General features: G+C 52.1%; 10 protein-coding genes across 10 annotated transcripts; 7 read left to right on the forward strand and 3 right to left on the reverse strand.

Moving 5' to 3' along the window:
• Positions 1-85: 85 nt before the first annotated feature.
• Positions 86-2,227, forward strand: J4E93_002790 (uncharacterized protein; the record flags this gene model as incomplete). The annotated part of the gene is made up of 2 exons (XM_049340731.1): positions 86-1,065; positions 1,117-2,227. The coding sequence occupies 2 exons, from the start codon at positions 86-88 to the stop codon at positions 2,225-2,227; spliced, it is 2,091 nt and encodes a 696-aa protein (XP_049201613.1).
• Positions 2,228-2,514: 287 nt separating this feature from the next.
• On the forward strand, positions 2,515-3,585 carry J4E93_002791 (uncharacterized protein; the record flags this gene model as incomplete). Its single annotated transcript, XM_049340732.1, has 1 exon — positions 2,515-3,585. The coding sequence occupies one exon, from the start codon at positions 2,515-2,517 to the stop codon at positions 3,583-3,585; it is 1,071 nt and encodes a 356-aa protein (XP_049201614.1).
• Positions 3,586-4,322: 737 nt separating this feature from the next.
• Positions 4,323-5,168, forward strand: J4E93_002792 (uncharacterized protein; the record flags this gene model as incomplete). Its single annotated transcript, XM_049340733.1, has 1 exon — positions 4,323-5,168. One exon carries the CDS (start codon positions 4,323-4,325, stop codon positions 5,166-5,168), a length of 846 nt encoding a protein of 281 aa, XP_049201615.1.
• Positions 5,169-5,396: 228 nt separating this feature from the next.
• Positions 5,397-6,709, reverse strand: J4E93_002793 (uncharacterized protein; the record flags this gene model as incomplete). The annotated part of the gene is made up of 2 exons (XM_049340734.1): positions 5,397-6,301; positions 6,370-6,709. The coding sequence occupies 2 exons, from the start codon at positions 6,707-6,709 to the stop codon at positions 5,397-5,399; spliced, it is 1,245 nt and encodes a 414-aa protein (XP_049201616.1).
• Positions 6,710-6,923: 214 nt separating this feature from the next.
• Positions 6,924-7,373, forward strand: J4E93_002794 (uncharacterized protein; the record flags this gene model as incomplete). The annotated part of the gene is made up of 1 exon (XM_049340735.1): positions 6,924-7,373. One exon carries the CDS (start codon positions 6,924-6,926, stop codon positions 7,371-7,373), a length of 450 nt encoding a protein of 149 aa, XP_049201617.1.
• A 595-nt stretch (positions 7,374-7,968) lies between these two features.
• On the forward strand, positions 7,969-8,687 carry J4E93_002795 (uncharacterized protein; the record flags this gene model as incomplete). The annotated part of the gene is made up of 2 exons (XM_049340736.1): positions 7,969-8,607; positions 8,661-8,687. 2 exons carry the CDS (start codon positions 7,969-7,971, stop codon positions 8,685-8,687), a joined length of 666 nt encoding a protein of 221 aa, XP_049201618.1.
• A 2,874-nt stretch (positions 8,688-11,561) lies between these two features.
• Positions 11,562-12,422, forward strand: J4E93_002796 (uncharacterized protein; the record flags this gene model as incomplete). The annotated part of the gene is made up of 1 exon (XM_049340737.1): positions 11,562-12,422. One exon carries the CDS (start codon positions 11,562-11,564, stop codon positions 12,420-12,422), a length of 861 nt encoding a protein of 286 aa, XP_049201619.1.
• Positions 12,423-12,674: 252 nt separating this feature from the next.
• On the reverse strand, positions 12,675-14,839 carry J4E93_002797 (uncharacterized protein; the record flags this gene model as incomplete). The annotated part of the gene is made up of 2 exons (XM_049340738.1): positions 12,675-14,235; positions 14,307-14,839. 2 exons carry the CDS (start codon positions 14,837-14,839, stop codon positions 12,675-12,677), a joined length of 2,094 nt encoding a protein of 697 aa, XP_049201620.1.
• Positions 14,840-15,255: 416 nt separating this feature from the next.
• Positions 15,256-16,734, forward strand: J4E93_002798 (uncharacterized protein; the record flags this gene model as incomplete). Its single annotated transcript, XM_049340739.1, has 3 exons — positions 15,256-15,273; positions 15,325-16,039; positions 16,250-16,734. 3 exons carry the CDS (start codon positions 15,256-15,258, stop codon positions 16,732-16,734), a joined length of 1,218 nt encoding a protein of 405 aa, XP_049201621.1.
• Positions 16,735-17,152: 418 nt separating this feature from the next.
• J4E93_002799 (uncharacterized protein) lies at positions 17,153-18,994 on the reverse strand (the record flags this gene model as incomplete). Its single annotated transcript, XM_049340740.1, has 4 exons — positions 17,153-17,345; positions 17,400-18,684; positions 18,741-18,794; positions 18,850-18,994. The coding sequence occupies 4 exons, from the start codon at positions 18,992-18,994 to the stop codon at positions 17,153-17,155; spliced, it is 1,677 nt and encodes a 558-aa protein (XP_049201622.1).
• Positions 18,995-19,444: the final 450 nt, after the last annotated feature.

Genomic DNA, 19,444 nt, shown 5'->3' on the forward strand with positions numbered 1-19,444 from the left:
TGTGTTTGCCTCCTCTCGCTCCTGCTTCCTGAACCTTTCTTTGCGTTGGCAGAGGACTTTCCAGGTCGAACTACATCTACAGGCCATGGCGGGTCATTCCCTTCTTGATCGGTTACATCCCCTCATCGTTCAGAATAAGGGAGCACGTCACGAGGCCGAGATTTTCGATGCATTGATCGAGCACCCTCGTGCCGTCCGTTCGTTCGAATTTGCCCCGGTTGATGGCGCTATTGACTGCGGCACACAAAACTCGCCTCTGGGCGGCACATACAGTGAGCGATTCTGGGAGCTGGATCAATTGTACAACGAGCTTCACAACGAGCTTGACACCGCTAGTGGAGACGAATGCATGGCACTCACACTCTTTGACGCAAAAGGCAAAGAATCTGGCAGCGCTCAAAATCAGATCTACGTTACTGCTCTTAAGCAACGGAATCTGGTCCAGTTCTACATCTGCATGTGCGCAGCGAACCCCGGATTTGTCGAACTCTACCCAAACTACTATGCTGGAAGTCTGACTGCTGGGGACGATCCAGGCCGTTATGTCGCAGTCAACCTGTCACGCAAGTCTATCGTTGGTCCCGAGTCCTATCGATTCCTCAGTCCCTGCAATGCTCCCTATCGCATGCCCATAGCCCTTCTCACCGAGGCCATTTCCCGCATTCGGGCATGTGTTATGGACCCGGAAAGTGTTTACGCAAACCCGTATACGAACACTCGTTTTCCGCAGTGGCGACCAAGTACTGTTACTACCAACAAGTACTTGATGCCCGAAGAGAGTACCCAGCACGCAACAGGATTCATCGGCCTCGTCGATATTTGGAGGGGCATACGCGTAGCTAAGACTACTAGCCACATCGACATGGACTTTGACTTTGTCAACCTGCAACCAAGACTAGCAGACTTTAAATTGCTTCTCCCATCCTGCCCTCCTACGCCAACTCGCAGGCAGGTCTTTGTACAGTACAAGATCGACGCAGTGCAAAGAGCACGCCACAACACGAAAATTGCGATAGGTCGGACTGGAAACATCGGTACACATTGGTACTTTACCGATACCGAACGGTAAGGATTCCCTCGCGTTCAAGATTAATTCTTAACACTAATCAAGCCAAGGTTTGACTTCCTGTGGTACGAGTTCCGCTACACTGAGTCGAGCACCAAAGTTCTGAGCAAGGAATTCTACTTCATTCCTGAATGTGAGCTTTCTGATACGCTGTATACCTCGCTGGAATTACACGTTACTCTCGATAAAGACAGGTTTCGCCACTTTCACTCGAGCATGGACGTGCAGGGCGACTGGGTAAGCTTCGTCCAGCAAATAGTGCAGCGATACCCAAGCCCACGCAGGTCTCAGAGGCCATCGCGACCCCAAGTTCTAGAAGACTACAGCCAAACCCCCACACCAGATCGGAAGGTCAATAGCGTACGACCGCGTGACAGCAAATGGTTTTCTCGTAAATTCTTCCATGGTGTCATGACGCAATGTGCGTTACGGAGAAAGGGTCTCCTGGTAGTGTTGTCCCCACAGTTTCCCATGCCCAACTTCGCTTTCTGTCGCTACCAATGGACGCAAGACGATGCGGAGACATACCTCAGAACCAAGATACCGCCCCTGTCACTCAGCGACCTTGGCCCGTCTACGCCCGTTGTACTTACCTACGCCATTACAAAATATAAAGCTGGGTCATCTCGTGGCCCTATCCTCACTCCGTTCGAGTTTAAACGGCTAGATGCGTGGACTGAATGTCAAGTCTTGTTCTTCGACATGTTCGGAAGAGATGGCAAGGACATTCTTGGCCCACTTATAGCGATACCTTCCGACGACGTCAGCATATCAGAGGAACATCGTCAGAAGTACAAGGTTGACCTCGGAAAGAGTACGAGAACGGATTACTTGAGCCGGAGTCCTTTGCTTGCGCAGCAACTTCACACTCGGTACACTTTAGCAGACTACACCCTCTCCACTCTTGGTCCGATGATCTTTGAAGAGACAGCGCCTCAATCTCAATGGTCTGATGTGTGGGAGCTTCTGGATGCATGTTCAGGTGTCGCGAGCTTTGCATTTCCCCCTGGTGCGATACGAGAGCCACACAAGTTTCGTGTGACTATCCAAGACCTACATCAGCGCCTGGCCGACTACCACGCTAGCGTAGAAGGCCGGCAACTTTTGGCGGCACACCCGATCGATGGCTCGCAAGTTGGAGACGAGGAGGATGAGGTGTAAGAGAAGTCAGCCACGACAGGCGAAACGGAGTTTGAACGGTATTTCGTCCGCAACTGTCTACATGTACACGCATTACCAATAGCTAGACCAACATTGATCTTTCTCCACCCCCATATCCCGCTACTACACATGGATACATTGAGTGCCTACGAAATTTCGCAACATGTTTGTAGGATGATTAGAAGCTTCACGTTATCTCGAACAAAGACCGGAGAGCAAACCGAGCCTCTTTTAATACGAAACACTGTCCACCAAGTTTCCATTTCCTAATTATCTACCATTTCACCATGGCAATGTCTACCAAAAGAAGGCTATCAGAAGGCACATCATTACCAGCTTACGAAGACACCAAGCCGCCAGCCCGAGCAGGAGACAGAGAAGAACATGATGAGCCAGAAAGCCTTGAAGGATTGTCGAAGAAGGCCAAGCGGGAGCACAATACGTACACGGGCGAGAAAGACGACGAACAGAAGGAGCGCATCGATGACTGCACGCCCCCCCCGCTCAATGAGACCTTGAGAACTGCGGACGATACAACTATCGACGGAAACCTTGATACCATGGATGGGGTTGAGCGTGAGCAGACTCCGACCGGTCCAGACCCCTCACAGGCCACTCACGAACCAAGCGAAGCCGAAGTCATAGTATCAAAACACTGGCAATACGCTCGCATGCACTCCACGAAGCGAACCACTGTCGGTAAAAGGCCTTTACTCAAGTTTACCAGTCAACCAACTGACTTGGAGGTGCTTTGCCTTGTATTCGATAAATCAGTAAAATGTCCCAATGTCCTCCCAGCAGCGTGCCGGGACGAAACGAAAGACTCTCACGCGATCGTGGCGCTGTGGCTAGAGACCGTGAACTTTGTCTTTGTTGGGGACGTTTACAAGTTCAGGGCTGAGCAAGAGCGAACAGCCTTTCATGACATGCTCGTGCATCAATGTTGGCCTCAGCATCATGATTGGGGTTCAGATCACGTGCTCAAGGTCACTATCCCTGGCTTCTCCAGGGCCGTTCCCGGAGCCTGGGTGTGGCTCTTTGAGGCGTGCCAAAACATGCAAGAGATAGCGATCGGCATCCGAGCCGAAGAGATGATACCCGACAAAGAGGGAGCTGACGGGGTCGAGGAGTTCATTGAGAAGTGGAACCTGGATCTTCTCTCAGGGACTTGTCTAAAGAAGCTGACGGTTGCGCTTGATCCAACAGGCAAAAAGGGACTGATGACGTCGGTTACGCAAGTTTGGCTCCAACGTTTTGCTCAGCATATGAAAGGCTTGAGAGCGGGTAAGCTACAAGTGTTTCTTGACACGACCCAATTCTGGGATCGCGACATCCCCGCCGACGTCCGAGAGATGTAGAAGACGGTGACATGGTGGACTATGGAAGCGAGGACCTGTGTCACATTAGGTTGTCAACACTCGTGGTGACGGTGGGGCTGAGATGCTTACCCAGCGAGTAGTGGACATAGAATAGTAGGGATCCATTTGCAGCGTCAATAGAAAGCGTTATCCACGTGTGCTACTACTCTATTCTTTCTGCGCTCTTTGCTTTCAAGGCTTGATATGGTGATACGAACCACGTACCGTCGTTCTGTTCGCGAGAGCCGGCCAATGGAGCCGCTAGCGTTGTTTGATCCTGAGCTCGAGCCCTTTGTACGACAATGCGACCGCAGTGGCCTCACGCCAGGCGAACAACACCATCATTCTTGACCACGCGTATCTTGTTGCGTACAGATTGCCTGGTTTGCTAAAATCATCATTGGCATGTCTTCTCTGTGCTATCATAGTACTATGGGATAGATGACATGACAGGATCACTGGCCACTGTCTGAGCACCATGGACGGGTCAAGTTTCTTTATCTCAGCCAGACAAGTCATGTAGGTACGTATCAGACTCAGCGAGTCTCAGGATACGGCAGGCCAAAGTTGAAGATCGAGACAGGAGGATGTCTCACGTAGGTAGTAGAAGAGTATAGAGCATTCCCGTCTCTACGTGCTGGAGAAACAAACTTCCTATACTTGCCAACTAGCATCGTCATTTCCTGTCAGCCATAAAACAACTTTTACACTGCCACTAACGCCACACCACGAGAAGCATGGCATCCAACGCAGCCATCCCCACCAGCGTGTCCCGCCCTCGCGACATCAACTACGCCGCTGATGAAACTCTGCTTCCCGAGCCTGTGTTCTCCGGAGTCTTCCACAGGGAGCTCGATCTCCTCACGACTGTCGATGCCAGTCCGTCAGAAACGCTACTCATCATTTGCGAAGGCAGACGACAAGGCATCAGAGCCGTCATACAGGAGTATATCGACAATGGGCGCAACCCCACAGGCCGTGCCTTTCTACTCACCCAAAGGTCTCGGACTACAGCCAGAGGCGGCGTCTTCACAGACACAACCTTCCAGTGGAAGCCCGAATATCGTCACAATCTACCTGGTTCGGTGCTCGCAGCCTACTTCCGAAGTCCTGTCCACACGCTCATCTGCATTGGTATGCTTGAGCTAACGACCGATATCAACATGGCAGGCTGGCTCAGCAGTTGGAAACAAGCGCTCTTCCCGGGCGGATCCCTAGTCGCGGAACTGAACTGGCATTGGCAGGACCGCACCTGGCGAGACACTGCGAAGCGCTATGCTGAGATGGCATCACCTCTTGGCTTCTGTCTGCAGTCTGTCAACGGCTTTGATGTCTCTATGGGGGGTCTCTTGCAGAGTCGCGTTTCGCAAAGCGAGCGGTTCCGCCGAGCAAGTACTTATCGAAGGCAGGCAGCAAGACTTGTACGACATGGTCGTCACGTTCAGCTAGGTCAGTATCTTGAGTCCAAGGCCAAGGACGCGGAGACGAAAGGAGTTCTTGCTCAAGATGATTTCATTGTGCAGGGCGACAGGCTGTACGGTCGATTCGTCCAATGTGTCCCGGAGCCTTGGGTAGACATTTGATTTGATATTTAGCTCTAGGTAGTCATCTAGCCTTTCTGGCAGCATCCATACCGTCTTGAGCAGAGGTTGTGATATCAAAGTAGTGTATTTGGAATGCAATGTTTGGCGCGCCACAGCTTGGTAGTATTACATGGTCGTGCCTTGTTGGTATCTCGCCCGCAATGCAACCGGCCCATCGTAAAATCCGTGTTCCCCACCTTTTGAACAACAAAGACCTCTCTGACGCGGTCACTCCCGACATATCCGTACCTCGACGGCGCCAAGAACGCTCGGAGTGATACCGCAAAACCGGCCGACGACTTTGTTGTACTCTGGCACCGTCGCAAGCCTATTGGCTTCCTGCCAAACGGATACATCCCCACGCATTTGCTGCAAAGCGTCCAGAAACTTTCCCCACAACTGAGCCTGCTTGCCAACAACGTCCAGCAAAGCACCAATAGATTTGTCATGGTTGCCAAGAGCGGAGATGCGTGTTTCGAACCCCTGGAGAACCTCATCAGCTGCCCCAAGCTCCGCCGTAGCTTTTCTTGGATTCCGTGCATCAGCCTCGTAAGCTGCCTTTAGAGATGCCTGAGCGTCCTGGCGTACGCGGGTCGCATCCCGGGCGTCCCTCATGTAGCTCTGCGCAACATGGAACGACTCTACGGCAACACTCGCGCGCCGCGACAGCTCCTCTATCTCGTGCGCTAGGCTTGTCAAGGCCTCTGGGGGTTGGCGACGGTGTGGGCTAGCCTTTCGGAGGGGTTCGGATAGGCTGGAGTACATGTACGACGCAGCATGGTATTCTGCAGCGGCGGCCAGCTCGATCGAGTTGTTAGCCGCTCGGACTGCGCTGGCTGTGTCTCCATCAAGAGATGGCATGTCGATGCTCGCAGCAGCTCCGAAGTAACCGTTCAAGCGCTCTAGCCTCCACTCATCAGAGAGCACAGGCTTCTTAGATTGCCAGGAGAATGACGGGCTCGCATCCCATAGCTTGAATGGCAAGGCGACGAGAAGACCACCAAGTGCGATTTTCATCCAGAGCTTCAAAGAGAGGCGAGCGGTCCGTCGGTGGAGACGTGCAGGGTGGTTGGGAGTACAAACGACAAGGGCTTGCTGAGCTTCTTCGGAAAACTCTGGGTACGAAACGTTGCCTACTTTGATTAATATCAGGACTGTATGTGCGTAGGCGAGCGATCTGGTAGGAAGCAGTTCAACATACCCTCAGCATTCGTGCCCCGGACATTGCTAGGGTTGTCAAAAGTCCCGTTAAAGGCAGTTCCTTCTCGTGCATTGTTGGACGATGTTGTATGCTGGACGTCATTTGACCGAGCGAAGGCATTGATTGCTTGGCCAAAGGTATTCAAGCCAGGCTCACTCTTAACTGTCGGATGCGCCACGCTGCGTGATCGTAATTTGGGCGCTTGTTGACTGCTAGGTAATGCCGTGACGGGCTCGTATGATTTCTGCTTGCGCAGAGGTGACCGCGGAGCGCTCTGTTCGTGTTGCAGTGCCCCAGCGGCGAGGAGCCGCCTCCGTATTTCGTCAGGATGTGGTGGCATGATTCCCAACAGAGGTCGAAAGTGGTGTAACTACCTAGGTACGTGGTGGACCGCAGCGTCACACGATGACCCCGAGGATGATGTAGGTAATGTAGCGGGTGGAAATTCACAAGCATAAATGCATAAGATCCATGGATGTGTCTCACCCTTCACCCTTCCTCTCCAGCACCGCACGCCGACGCAAGAAGACCAGTAGCAGCTTTGCTCACTCACCATGTCCAAAGACAGCGCAGCTGATCTGCAGTGGGCGCCCTGCCCCGTGCGCCCCGGCTGGACCGACGCAGAACCCGAAAACCAGATTCACGCGCTCCGAGCAGAAACAACAAAGCTGAGGAACGACCACAAGGCGCTCCAAGCACAGCACAAAATCCTCTACGAAGCAGTGGAATTGTTTGTAAAAGAAGCTACAGAAAAGGACTTGGGTGAGGACCCGGGTACCCCATTCATGCCGGAAGAGGAGGAAGAGGAGTACGATCAGTTACAGGAACTCCAACGGTGGGCTCATCAATGGAAGGCCGTTTTCGCAGAGTTTACGGCAGCACCCCGAGGCGGTCAAGACTCGCTTACACCTACTGGGGCTGAGTTCCAAGCGCACCAGCGTGAAGACGGCTCAGAGCGGGATCAGAGCTCAGCGCAGGATGAAGGCTTTGACATCCGTCCGTAGGGGCCAATGACCACCGAAACCGGCATGTAAGTTTCCATGCGGCGCGAAGCAACAGCACCCTGACATCGTGCAGCTGCCCAGATGATCACACAATCAACTCCGTGCCTCAACACTCGTCATGTCCTATACGGTTCTGAATGGAGTCGCTCGTGATCGTACCATCGCCACATATACCAAATCTGCGCCAAAGAACTCTCTTGATATTCGCCTTGCTACCGCGTCCCATGACGGTCACCCTGGGCCCGTCTACTTTGTCACGGGATGGCTTGCGACATGAACGAGACAGCCCCGCAAAATGTATCGGATTGCTTTGTACGTACGGGTAGCTACAGAGAGCCACGTAGTTGTCGGCGGCGGGGTCAATGACGCTGCTCAAACAGGGGATTTGATTGCTCACAAGCAAGTAGTTGAGTTACAAGAATATATGTGTACTGCTTCGTGTCTGCTTTTCCATTCTTGTCGCGGAGCCGGCTACTACTTTGCAACATCTTCCCCATCACAACCATCGTACGCACGAACTAGATCGACTCAGCTACCCCCAACGAACCGTACTCAGCTCTGTACAATGCCTTCCACGAAAGCTACCCTCATCATCATGGGAGGTGCCATAGCCGCCATCGCGGTGACTATGGACTGCTACGCAGATGTCATAGTGCGCCAAATCGACAAGCATTTCGACATGTCTGAGCATACCATGGCGTACTTTGACCACTTCCCAATCGCAAACGCTTGCCCCAGCGACTTGGCATCGTGGCCCGCTAGTCTGCGCAATGTGGTAAGTAGCTCAAGACCCTTCTATCAAGATTCGCAATTGGCCCTAACCGCGCGTCAGGTCTTCGCAGGCTCCAACATGATCGTGAACATAGCGCCACCTTCTTTCGTCGAATCCGCAATGCCGATCGCCAATCTCATGGCCTCCATCACTGATCGAGTAACCTCGTTTGCCCATAATGTAGTCTACTTCGGACATCGAGCTCGAGACTTGGCAACGCAAGCCTGGGTTATTGCTTTCAAGACAGCTGGTGCCGTGACTGAGCTGCGAAAATTTCTGCACCAGTTGTGCGAGCCCTCGGTGGCGGATGCTCTACTAGCCATCGTTGCCTTGACATCGTCCTCCGGCATTCTGGTAGCAGTTTCCATCGTCGTGCCCTGGATACTGATGGTGGTTCGCCTGATCGCATATCCGCTCGTCTTCTTACTCTGGCTTGCTCGTTTGATGGTCAAGGGTGCTCTTGTAAAGTTTCCGCCTATAACACCTATACAATACCATGCTGACCAAAGGTTTAGCGCCTGTTCAAGCCTTCTGCTGTTTAGGTAACGCCGATGACGACTACACACGCTCCCAACCGATTGCGATGATACGGTCGACGTCCATTTTAGGGGAACATCACCACAAGTTGCTCTTCCCATGAGTTGGTCGCGGCGCTATCTTCGGGCATGGTGGGCTACTGTTCATGACAAAGGGAATAGGGCAACCCGGGCGTCGACGAGGCTTTCTCCCTCAGTCTATCTTGCAAATTAGTCGGGGTATTGCTTCATACTCATAACTGCATGTTGTAATATATATACGATCAATACATCATGTATCGCTACATTTTCATGAGCCTATAGTGGAATAGCCTTGCTGTGACACAATTTGTGACCTCTCCCGAGTCAGGAGGACATTGCCACACGCTGGGCATTTCTTTGTTTGGCAAACACTTCCCGTGTTTGTCCTCTTAACTAAGCTACATTTCCCGTGTATATTCTCGCCCTTCGCGGTGGGGGCCCTCATACTTCACACGTCTTCTCATCTAAACATATGTCTAAGTATGTCCGGCTACCCCTACCCACACTCCATGGACGACGCTGAAGACTATGAAATTATAGTCTCCAGCGACCTAGATGTGCCACCTCGACCAACAGATGCACAGCGTACTGTTGTGATAGTGCTGACAGATACGATTCCACTCCAGCACTCGTTACTTCACCGGATCGATCGCCTTGGTCATATTGTGGTCGCTCCATGTCATCCTGATCGACCCATCACAACAGGTCATGGGTTCACCAACCGTTGCTATTTCTATCATACTGCAGAGCCGTTTGCCAGCATGTCAGCTGAGCATTGGCTCTCTGCTAAAGCGCACATTCGGCATATCACGAACCAACCCGTCGTTCTTCACATTATCGTGATTGGAACCCCAAGCAACACTGCCGATCTGGCAATCAATACCTTTCTTTCCGATTTCCATACTCAGCGCCGGCTTGAACCCGTGACTGTCATCGCGGAGGCGTTTCGAGAATTCGCCTACGAGCCGTACCATAGTGTCGTGCGTCGATACCAACATGCTGTTAAGCAACAGTCTCTGTGGCGGATTAGCAGGGTCAACGGCATGCAGGTGCGGCAGAACGGCACTCTTTTTGCCGATGCCATCACGATCGGTGCATTACGTCGACATGGTTTCTGTCACCGACAAATTGCCGAGTATAGGAATCGGGAACTGATGGATGAGCGAGTCGACTGCATGCTTCAGGCGTGGGAGCCAAGCCCCCAACACGCGTTTCGGCAGGGGGAGCGCATCTTCTTGACCCTTCAAGCTTCGAATTGTTCGTTTAACAATTAGTTACTAGCTATTGCGATGGACAGGAAAGTTGACGTGAGCTTAACCCAAGATACGACGGAGGTAAAGAGGCTGGCAGTAGGCTACCCTGCTGGAACAATGAACGGATGAAGGATTCTTACCTAGGTAGTCTTTGCATAGTTACTCTTGGTGCTCGTGTAGCTTGTCAACATCTAGCTATGCGCCTCTAGAGTTCTTACAATACTAGTGCTGTCGTACTGGCATCAGAATCGCAAGGTGGTCGTTCATACCCAGGTGTCGCGCGATAGACATGCAATGTGTGCACAGACCAACCGTTCCATTAGGCCCCGCGCGGGCGCGCTCGCAAGGTCCCGAGGTCCAGCCACACATCGCAAGCGCAAGGCGAAGACTGACGACGGCACCGACACCGAAGTCACCCCAAGAAGACTCCGACACCGCGCAAGCGCAAGGTAACGGCCAAGGTCAAGGAGGAGGGCAAGGACACTGAGGTCACCCCCAAGAAGACTTCGACACCGCGCAAGCGCAAGGCCAAGGCCACGGCCGCGACCGCGACCGCGACCGCGACCGTGACCGCAACCGCGCCTAAGTCTAAGTGCAAGTCCAAGACTGACGATGGCAGACGCCAGTCACACTCAAGAAGCCAGCCACACCTCACAAGCGCAAGGCCACGGCCGACAAGGAGACCACGGCACCTCAATCGCCAGCGGGAGTTCAGAGTGCTGCTGCCGCCTAGCCATATCACCGTTCACCACCTCAACCTCACCGTATGGACCCTAGATCCAGCGCCCGCTCCTAGCTGCTGGGGACTATATAGTCCTGCTGCCCGCTGTTTCAAACCGCGTGGATCTAGGCCTTTTCTTCCTCTTTTCTTCCTCTTTTCTTCCTCTTTTCTTCCTCTTTTCTTCCTCTTTTCTTCCTCTTTTCTTCCTCTTTTCTTCCTCTTTTCTTCCTCTTTTCTTCAACATGCTAATGGTTCAGCGCAGTACATTCGAAACATCGCACAGCGCTCAAGCCCAATCCCAAGGCTGACGACAACAACAACACCTCACAAGCGCAAGGCAAAGACTGAGGACCGCGGCCGCAACCGACACACGCCTGGGGCTCAGCATACAAGCGCTGGGTATCTTGCGCGGCAGTGCAGCGGAACCCCTAATATACTGGCCACAGGCAGGGCGCGACGCGACTGCAAATTCGATGCGAGTGCTATACGACTGCAGCGACACTTTGAGCCAGTTTACGGCCTCCGAAACACAAGCTTGTTTATCAACTCCGCAACATACCCAGATGCAGAGTTGAGAGCCAAGGCCCACGTAGCACTCTCATTGCCAGAATGGATCGTTCTAGTCTACTTGGATGACTCGCGACCCATTGTCGGCCAAGTGGATTGCTTTGCAATACCAGCATCTTCTATATGCGAGGAGCAAACCCTGCGGTCATGACTTAAGAAGTCGGAGTATCTGGCTGAAATCAAGCATCAGCGACTACTGTTAAACAAAACCCATTGTTAAACGTAAGTACACCACTTTGGGGCATTTTTCCCCGGAAGCGCTGCTAATATAACTTGTGTCTCTACAGAAATCTGATTCTCGTTCCCAACGACACACTAATGTCTACTATTTACCCACATTGGTTGAGAGCGGTCACCGTATACGGTGTAGTGTGGTACTTTCGCAATACATCCCGCACCCAGGATGTTGCCCTGGCTTTTTCGAACAGCCTAAATCTTAGCGAGGACGTTCTGGCAGCGGTACTGGAGCGTGCGGAACGACTTGCTGCTTCGAGAGGCACAAAGATACTCGTCACAAACTTGGCCAAAACCTGTGTCATGGCTAGCGGGACAGCGTCGAGCGTCGTCCGCGACTTCTTTCTCGCCCAAGAAGTCATGTGGATGCAGATGGATTTGCTCCCATGTTACATCAAGCTCCGGGTCTTTGGTCCTGGCTATGACCAGCTCTTAGTCAACGAGAGGTTGCGAGCCGTGGACAGAATCACCGATGACAACAACTCAGCCACAAGAGGACCGTTGTTGATAGCATCTGCCACTTTAGAGGACGCGGTTGACTTGGTCCCGTCCGATCCCGTCAAAGTGTCCACGGTAACCCCCGTGCAGGAACTCACAGCGACCGAGCTTGACGAAACCGCAATATCTGCTGAGTTCGTGCTTCCAGAAACTCATAACAGCGCCACCGCGACACTCGCCAACGATCGAATCTTCCGGGCTTCTCAAGCTACTCCCGTGGAAGATATCAGTGAGCCCAGTCGCGGCAACGATGCTGAGCCGGCGACGGAGACGGCGGGAGACATTGCCAAGAAACTCAGCGCTTTCCAGCACTGCCCAGGCATCACCAGCGATGGTACGAAATGCAGCCGCCGGAGGATCATGACGCCAGAGCGCAGCACGGAGAGATGGTTCTGCTCCAAGGCCCATCGCAGACAGTGGCATGATGGTGAGACCATCACTAGGTAGATGTCTAGCACTGTTGGAGCATTCGTCGGATAGAGTATGGTAAATGATTTGGCTACCTCTTTGGTTGCCCTTAAAGTTACGTTAGTATTGAGCTTGCTGCGTCTTGTGTCAACTCGTATATGCTATCTAAAACTCTATCTACACTTTTTTTGTTACAGCGATTCGACCGTGAGATCTGTTGCAAGGAGAGCCCGCTCTACCTCCAGCTGCGAAACGCCGTTCGAACCCCTCTTCACCCACAGCCTTGGTGCTTCAAGCTCTCTCGCAGGGCTCACTCGGCTCGCTCGCGGTCTGAGCGCTCATGAGGTCTCTTGCCATGTCAAGACGCGGTCGCGAGCAACTCTTTGTGCTTTGCGCTTGGTTCAAGTGCGGTATGTACAATATAGCTGGGCGATCAAGTGGCGCACGTTGAGAGAACATTGTGCGCATAGCTTTCGCGAGTTCGCCAGTGCGGAACACGGTCGTAGCAGGATCTCTTGCGTAGGCAAGCAACTGGACATTAAACTTTGATCGCTCCTGGTTGATAAGCTGGCTGACGCTTCCATGATCGGTAACACTTGAATCCTCAGCGCCAGCAAGATCCGCCAGTGTGAGCATCGCAAAGCCGGCTCCCCTTGGGATGAGGATCTGACAGATCAAGTGACTTCGTGAGGAGTTCTTGTTGACCGCAGTGGGCAATGTCTGCCGACTGGCAACAGTCCAATCTACAAGAGCTTGAAGATGTTCTGCTGAAGTAGCCGAGTAGGCTACTACCCGGTTCTTGAAAGCTGACAACTCCTGCCTTGTGCTGCTAATGGAGCGGAGCTTGGCTGGTGGAAAAGTTACCGATTTGTTGACGACGCCGTCCTGAATACTGTGTACTATCTCCGTCGCTGCGAAGAAGACTTGGCCTAGATGTAGCTGATGAAAGAGTAAGTCCCCAGCCCATTGAGCAATGCAGTCACGTGTCTCGAAGAGTGTGTAGGATTTCCCGGTGCCGGAATAGCCATCGGCTAAAATGACAAATCTGCCTCCGCGAACTGCAACAAGCTCGATTGCCTTCTGCATAAACAGGCAGATGTCGAGATTCATCGTCTGCGCACTGAAGACGTGAGGGAACTCATACTGTGTGAGCAAGCGGTCTGGCGAGTTTCTGTGCTCTCCCTCTTCCTCTTTCTTTGCTTCATGAGGAAATAGCTCGTAGATCTCCAGAGCGCGTTGCGACGCAGTGACGAGCTTCTGTGACTTGTCGAATACCTTTCCGGGGGTATCAGAAGCCGTGGAGAGAATGTTGGTCACCCGCGGCACACAGAGCACTAACCATTCTTGCTCAGCCCAGCACGTCTCAACGGTGATGGGTAGTGCTACAGGGGTAGGCGTTGAAGAAAACCGCTGTTCAGCTTCAGGAGATATAATGGTGTCGGCAACATCAGGGTCGCCATTCATGCACTCATTGAAGGGAACCGGAATAGCATCCTCCAAGTCATGAGTTGCTTCAATAAGCCTTGTCTCAGACACTCCGCCTGAAGTCTGGCGTTCATGGTATCTCGCAGCCAGAAAGGGCGGCTCATCCACATCATACTCTGACACGTCTGTGAGTGATGCTAGCCGCAGTGCCGAATCCGCAGTATGGGGGTCGCGCGTTTGTACCATGGAGACTTCGACCTCGATAGGCGCGGGTTGTTCTTGTCTTGTTGTGTCGACGACCGAAGAGGACTGACCAAGCGACACATGTTCTCCTCGACGTACGGTAGATGAGTGTGCTTGCTGGGCGCAAGGCGCACCCATTGTGACGAAAGCATGATGCAGAGGCATTACGAGGAAGTCAGGAGTTCTAGCACAACATCAGCAAGACATTTTTAGATTGCATAGGCTACGTAGCAGCTAGGGATAACAGAAACCTACCCGCGGAAGAGCCTTCGAATGAAACCGAACAAACATTTGGCTTTGATGAGATACGGCAACCAGTACCGGAGAAACTTGACCCAGGCAATTGTGCGAAGAGAAAGCCTTTCGCCACACACCTCGACCAAGCCACATACAAGTTCATCAAAAACCCACGGTGCTGCCAAATAGACTACGGCATAACCTAGTGCTTCTCCGAGAATCGACCGGACCACGCCACCGTAAGCTTCAGTATTCAAGGGATTGACAAGAGGGTCGCTGTAGCGTTGAAGTATGCGATCGCGTATCTCCTGCCAGGACTCTACGCTGCTAGTAGGTTCTTGGCCTGAATCGCCATTACCGGTCGCGACAGTATTGGGGGACGGTTCAGATGTGCCCTGGTGGGGTTGGTCGTTGGGATCGGGTGTTGATGGCGAACTCATCGTTTCGAGATCGAGTGGCACGTTGCCGACTTCAACCGCTGTCGAGGATGATTCCGATATATCCTGTGGAGGGTGGTCGTGGGGATCGGGTGATGTAGGTGGAGCGCTCATAGTTTCGAGGTTGAGGCGTTGGTGTCGCTTTCTATTGTTGTTGCAATGATGGCGCAGACAAAAAGTTTCCAAGTTTTGATGAGATCAGAATGGCTTGTGGTATGCAGGAACGCAGTCTTCAGACTTATATATGTAAGCGGTCAAGCTGAATTAGGTGAACCATATAGGAAGACACTCCCCCGATTGTCTCAGATGAAGACAATGCAACACATGACCGAGACGTCTTAGTACATGTATTATATCCGTGTTAGACAATTATTGTAACGTTATTGCGGAGTACATAGCTGCCGTTCCAGGCGGTCTGCTTCTATTTTACCAGTATGCACACATCTGTTATCAACGACTATCCTCTCCGAGTACCTACTTCTTACAATATGGCAACTGACCGGCTGGAAGCCTTAGAAAGGTTTCAGACAATGTTACGGGATAACGAGGTATGGAGTTGAGATACTGCGATCGTACGCAGCATTATACTAACGCTGTAGTTCATCATGGCTTTGCAGGAGAACCCTGCCCAGTCTCTTCCCCCTGACTGCAAGAAGGTGTTAACGGGGGTTGCATCTGCCTTTATCCCCGATATCAGCGAACTTCCCCGGAAGAAGAGCAAAGCTAGCGATGGTAGTTCAAGCCAGACGGCCAGAGACAAGGGAGTAGGTGGCGGCGGCAAGAAGAACGCAAAGAGCCCCTTCGTCACTATCCTGCGCCTCCAAGAGCTAGCGCTTTCACCCGTCGTCCAAGCCCACCTCGACACCAACAAGACTGACGCTCAGTCATTCTTCTACTCCAAAGAACTTGTCAACAACGTCCAAAACTACAGCAAAGACTCGACCGGTGAGGCAATGATCATTCAGTACCAATACACCAAGACCGTCTCTCGTCAGCTTGGTCTTAACAGCATTCGATGGCTCTTCCTTATGCTCATGTGGCACGATCTCGTTAAGCTTGCACGTCCCGACTGTACCGGCAACCGGATCGGCCATCTTATGAAGGTTCACCTTCTGGAACTCATCAAACCTGTGTACGCTAGCAGCTCAGACATGCAAAAGCTCGCTATAGAAGAGGTGGCAGATGAGTTGCATGCTTGGTGCAAGTTCGGAGCCAAAATTAACATTCTTGTGGAGAACTTCGGCGAGGGTTGCGTCTTCTACCTGCATAACATTCTCTCTCCAAACTTCCTCTCCGACAAGATGACAGCTTCTGGTGGATACTATGTTGAAGCTATCACCTATCTCCAAGACTCTCTACATATTACAAAGTTGCTAGATGATAATCCGCCAGTAGTCACGCTCGGCCGCAACATTCGAAGATACCTTGTCCAACCTTTTAGAGAGTCAAAAAAACAGATGTAGATAGTTAGAATTGATACATGCACTTTGTACATACAAGCTTGGACAATATACCGCCTCTTAGCTATACGTCCTCTGAACCACGGCAACGCCAGAAAGAACGTAGTTGAAGAGGTTTGTCGACTTGGAACACTGCTCTTCTTGGCACCGGTTTGGAGAAGTTTTGGTCAATCACCAGTATGGACGGCTGCTATATCGCGCAATCTCCTCCTTGTACTCACGAAGAACATGGTCGAATGGAACGATTTGAAGCCTTTGCTCATCTGGGTGCTCTACGCCGCTGCAATCGAAACCAAGGATCTGGCAGAACGGAGCCAGTTCGTATTCATGCTTGGCATTCTGATGAGTGGCATGCAGCTGCAGGCGTGGGACGACATCATGTTGATTGTCAAAAGCGTATTGTGGGTGGAAAAGGTTTTCGCAGGCACTGATGAGTTGATTCGCGATGAGGTTATGCAGATTGTCAACCACAATCCTATGAACATGTTCCCGGTTGAAACTACGCCGCCGCCAAGTTTCTTGGACGACTTTACGGCGGAAACGGAATAGAACTAGACTAGATCTGGAAGGAAGACACCCTTGTTGATGCAGCTACCAATAGCAAGACTTAGCATTGCTGCTTGACCTCGCTCTCTTACAGTTATAATACTTACAGTAAATGCCTACCACGACTGTTGGGAGCATACATAGAGCTGCTGTGATCGATCTAACACTCACAGCTACCTTCTACCTAAGTATAGATCTGCATCTAGGTTGCTCTCATGATTTGCATGCGGCTATCATTACAGAATAGTCACAGGAGCCCCACAGAACAAATTGCAGCTTTCTAGAAGCACGCGAACTATTATACCATACCCGTCAAAATTGCTGTTCTTCATCCGGCGAGTGCGCTAGTAAGATAAGTTACAGATGCTGCATGACTCAAGAAATTGCATTGCGCTGACAGCTATCCACAATCTTGCACAGTCTATGATCTAGGTGCCCTCCCGTTGTAGTCCATCCCCGGCTCTGCTGTATAGTTTGCGAAGCAGTCATAATTGAAGTCGATTTCTGCACTGCGCTTTTGAAGGAGCTCGACAACGTGATCGAAAGAGCAGAGACCGTTTGCATCAGCTGGACATCCTGGGTGAGACTCGTTGATCGGGACAACGGCGTCATTGCTGGTTGACCAGGTTAGCTGTGCATCGAGTTTCGAAAGAAAAGAGTATACGTACACAATGAATCTGATCTGCTTTGTTGGTTGCATGGCAGGGCAAGAAAGAACCTGGGTAGTGAAGTGTGTGGCGAACGGCACGAGCTTGCTAGCTACGAAGCTGTTCTGCCCTTCATTACCAAGAGGACTCAGTGGTGGGCCCTTGAACAAAGCGGTCAAGTTAAACGCAGTGAGTGTGTCAAGGACGACAACTTCGTGCGTAGCATCGGCATAGATAGACTGGTCGAGCGGGAAGTACGTCGAGGAATTGTCAAAAGTCTCGTTCAGTGCGGAGTTGGCGCCAGGATACTGATGAGTGAAACGTGCGATAAATTCGTCTAGGAAGCCTTTGCCTTGAGCAGCAGAGACAGGAGATCCTGGGCCGTTGTTGTAGTAAAAGGACAGATCGAAGTAGTACTCGTAGTTGAGGAAATCTTGTTCGTTGAAGAGGTTGCAGAAGGCGGAGTAGCCGAGAGCGTGCGTCTCATACGAACACAGTTGAAGCATAGCGATGGCGTCGGTGGAAGTAAAGTTGATACCGCTAACCTGCGACTGCAGACGAGCGAGGGTGGCGTTGAACGCGTTGTTTGCAAATTGAGCTGCGACACGGCTACCGATACTGCCTCTGGTCGCGATGTTCGAGTTGTTGCAGATCTCGTAGGGCGCGCCGGAGTTGTTCACACCTAGAGTTTCAACAAGCAATTCAATGCTGACCTCGTCCATGTACTCGGGCACGCCGAAGAACCCGGCGGCGAAGTTCTCCGCAGTCTTCACCATGCGGTCTTGGGATTGTGTTCGGAAGACCGGAATGGTGCCCGCTTCAGTGAAGTTGTTCAGAAGATGGCCATACAATTGGCGGTACTCAATACCCAACAGGAAGTTCATGCTGCGGCCCGAGGGTGTCAGGAGCTCGGCACCCAACTTGTATGTCCAGTCGCTCAGAAAAGAAAGCTCTCCAGAGACTGCAAGACCGGTTTTCGTAGCGTTTGCAATCTTTTGAGCAAAGGTTGCGGGCGCAGCGCCACTGGTTGGGTATCTAGCGCCGTGACGGTAGAGCAGGTGCATCTGCGTAATGTCGCAGCCATCCGGGATCAGAGGACTAGCATCAGGTAGACCGTAATCTGAGCTGCGAACTGAATACCATGGGCTCAAGTTACCCCAGTATTTGGTGATATCAAAGTTTGGAGACTGCGAGCCACTGCCATGTGGCTGTGGCTTGATAAGAGGGTACGAAGATGCATCGCCATCGTTGTAAGGATACGACGGTGCCGTCTGAATGGCATTCGGCTCGGCACCTGTGGGAGTCGCTGATGATTATTGCGTTAGATTAAAGGCCCGAGTCATAGATGTTCAAATGACTTACGGCCAGGGAAGCCGACGACAGACTCTGGCGGGAAGAGTTCGGAGTTGACCTCGGCTATACAATCAACCCATCAGCATTCCGCTCTCTGCGCAGCTTCAGTCAAACTTACTGCCAGCGGGAGGATACACATCCGCACTGCTCGCGCCTGCATTTCCAGCTGCCGAAATTGTCGTGGTTGGTACAGCTCCAACCCTTGCAAGGAGGGCAAGCAGTGCACCTTTACGGGCGGTGTTGGTCGTGATACGCATCTTCATGATCGTAAAAACCTAGGTTCTCAGAATGTATACCAAGGAAAACAAGCTCCCACAAGCCTCGATGCCCAGCAATGTGGGTGTCCCAGTGACCCATCTTATAGTCCCCCAAGCCCTGCAATGGCTGAGAAAGGCGTTAGAGTTGCGCACTTCGCTACCGAAGGGATACACGCGGCTCGTAGTAAGCGTCGCGCAACCAATGAGATGCGGAACTGTGAACACATGCGTTGACCAATATTTCGGTAGCAGGGATACCATCACCTCAATGACAGCATTGACGTTTGCGGGATGCAGATATCACGGTACCCAGGTACTCATGCGGTAAGGTATGCATTGGTGTGGGGGAGACCTGTGCAGCTCGTAAATTCTGGTCCACGATGACGGCGTTGGACTATGCTGCTTCGGGTGCCGCACAACGGCGTTCCTGTCCACCTTTCAGCATATCGACAGGAG

The sequence above is a fragment of the Alternaria ventricosa genome (assembly GCF_023758065.1).
Source record: "Alternaria ventricosa strain BMP 2768 chromosome Unknown scaffold_4, whole genome shotgun sequence".
Lineage (NCBI taxonomy): Eukaryota > Fungi > Ascomycota > Dothideomycetes > Pleosporales > Pleosporaceae > Alternaria > Alternaria ventricosa.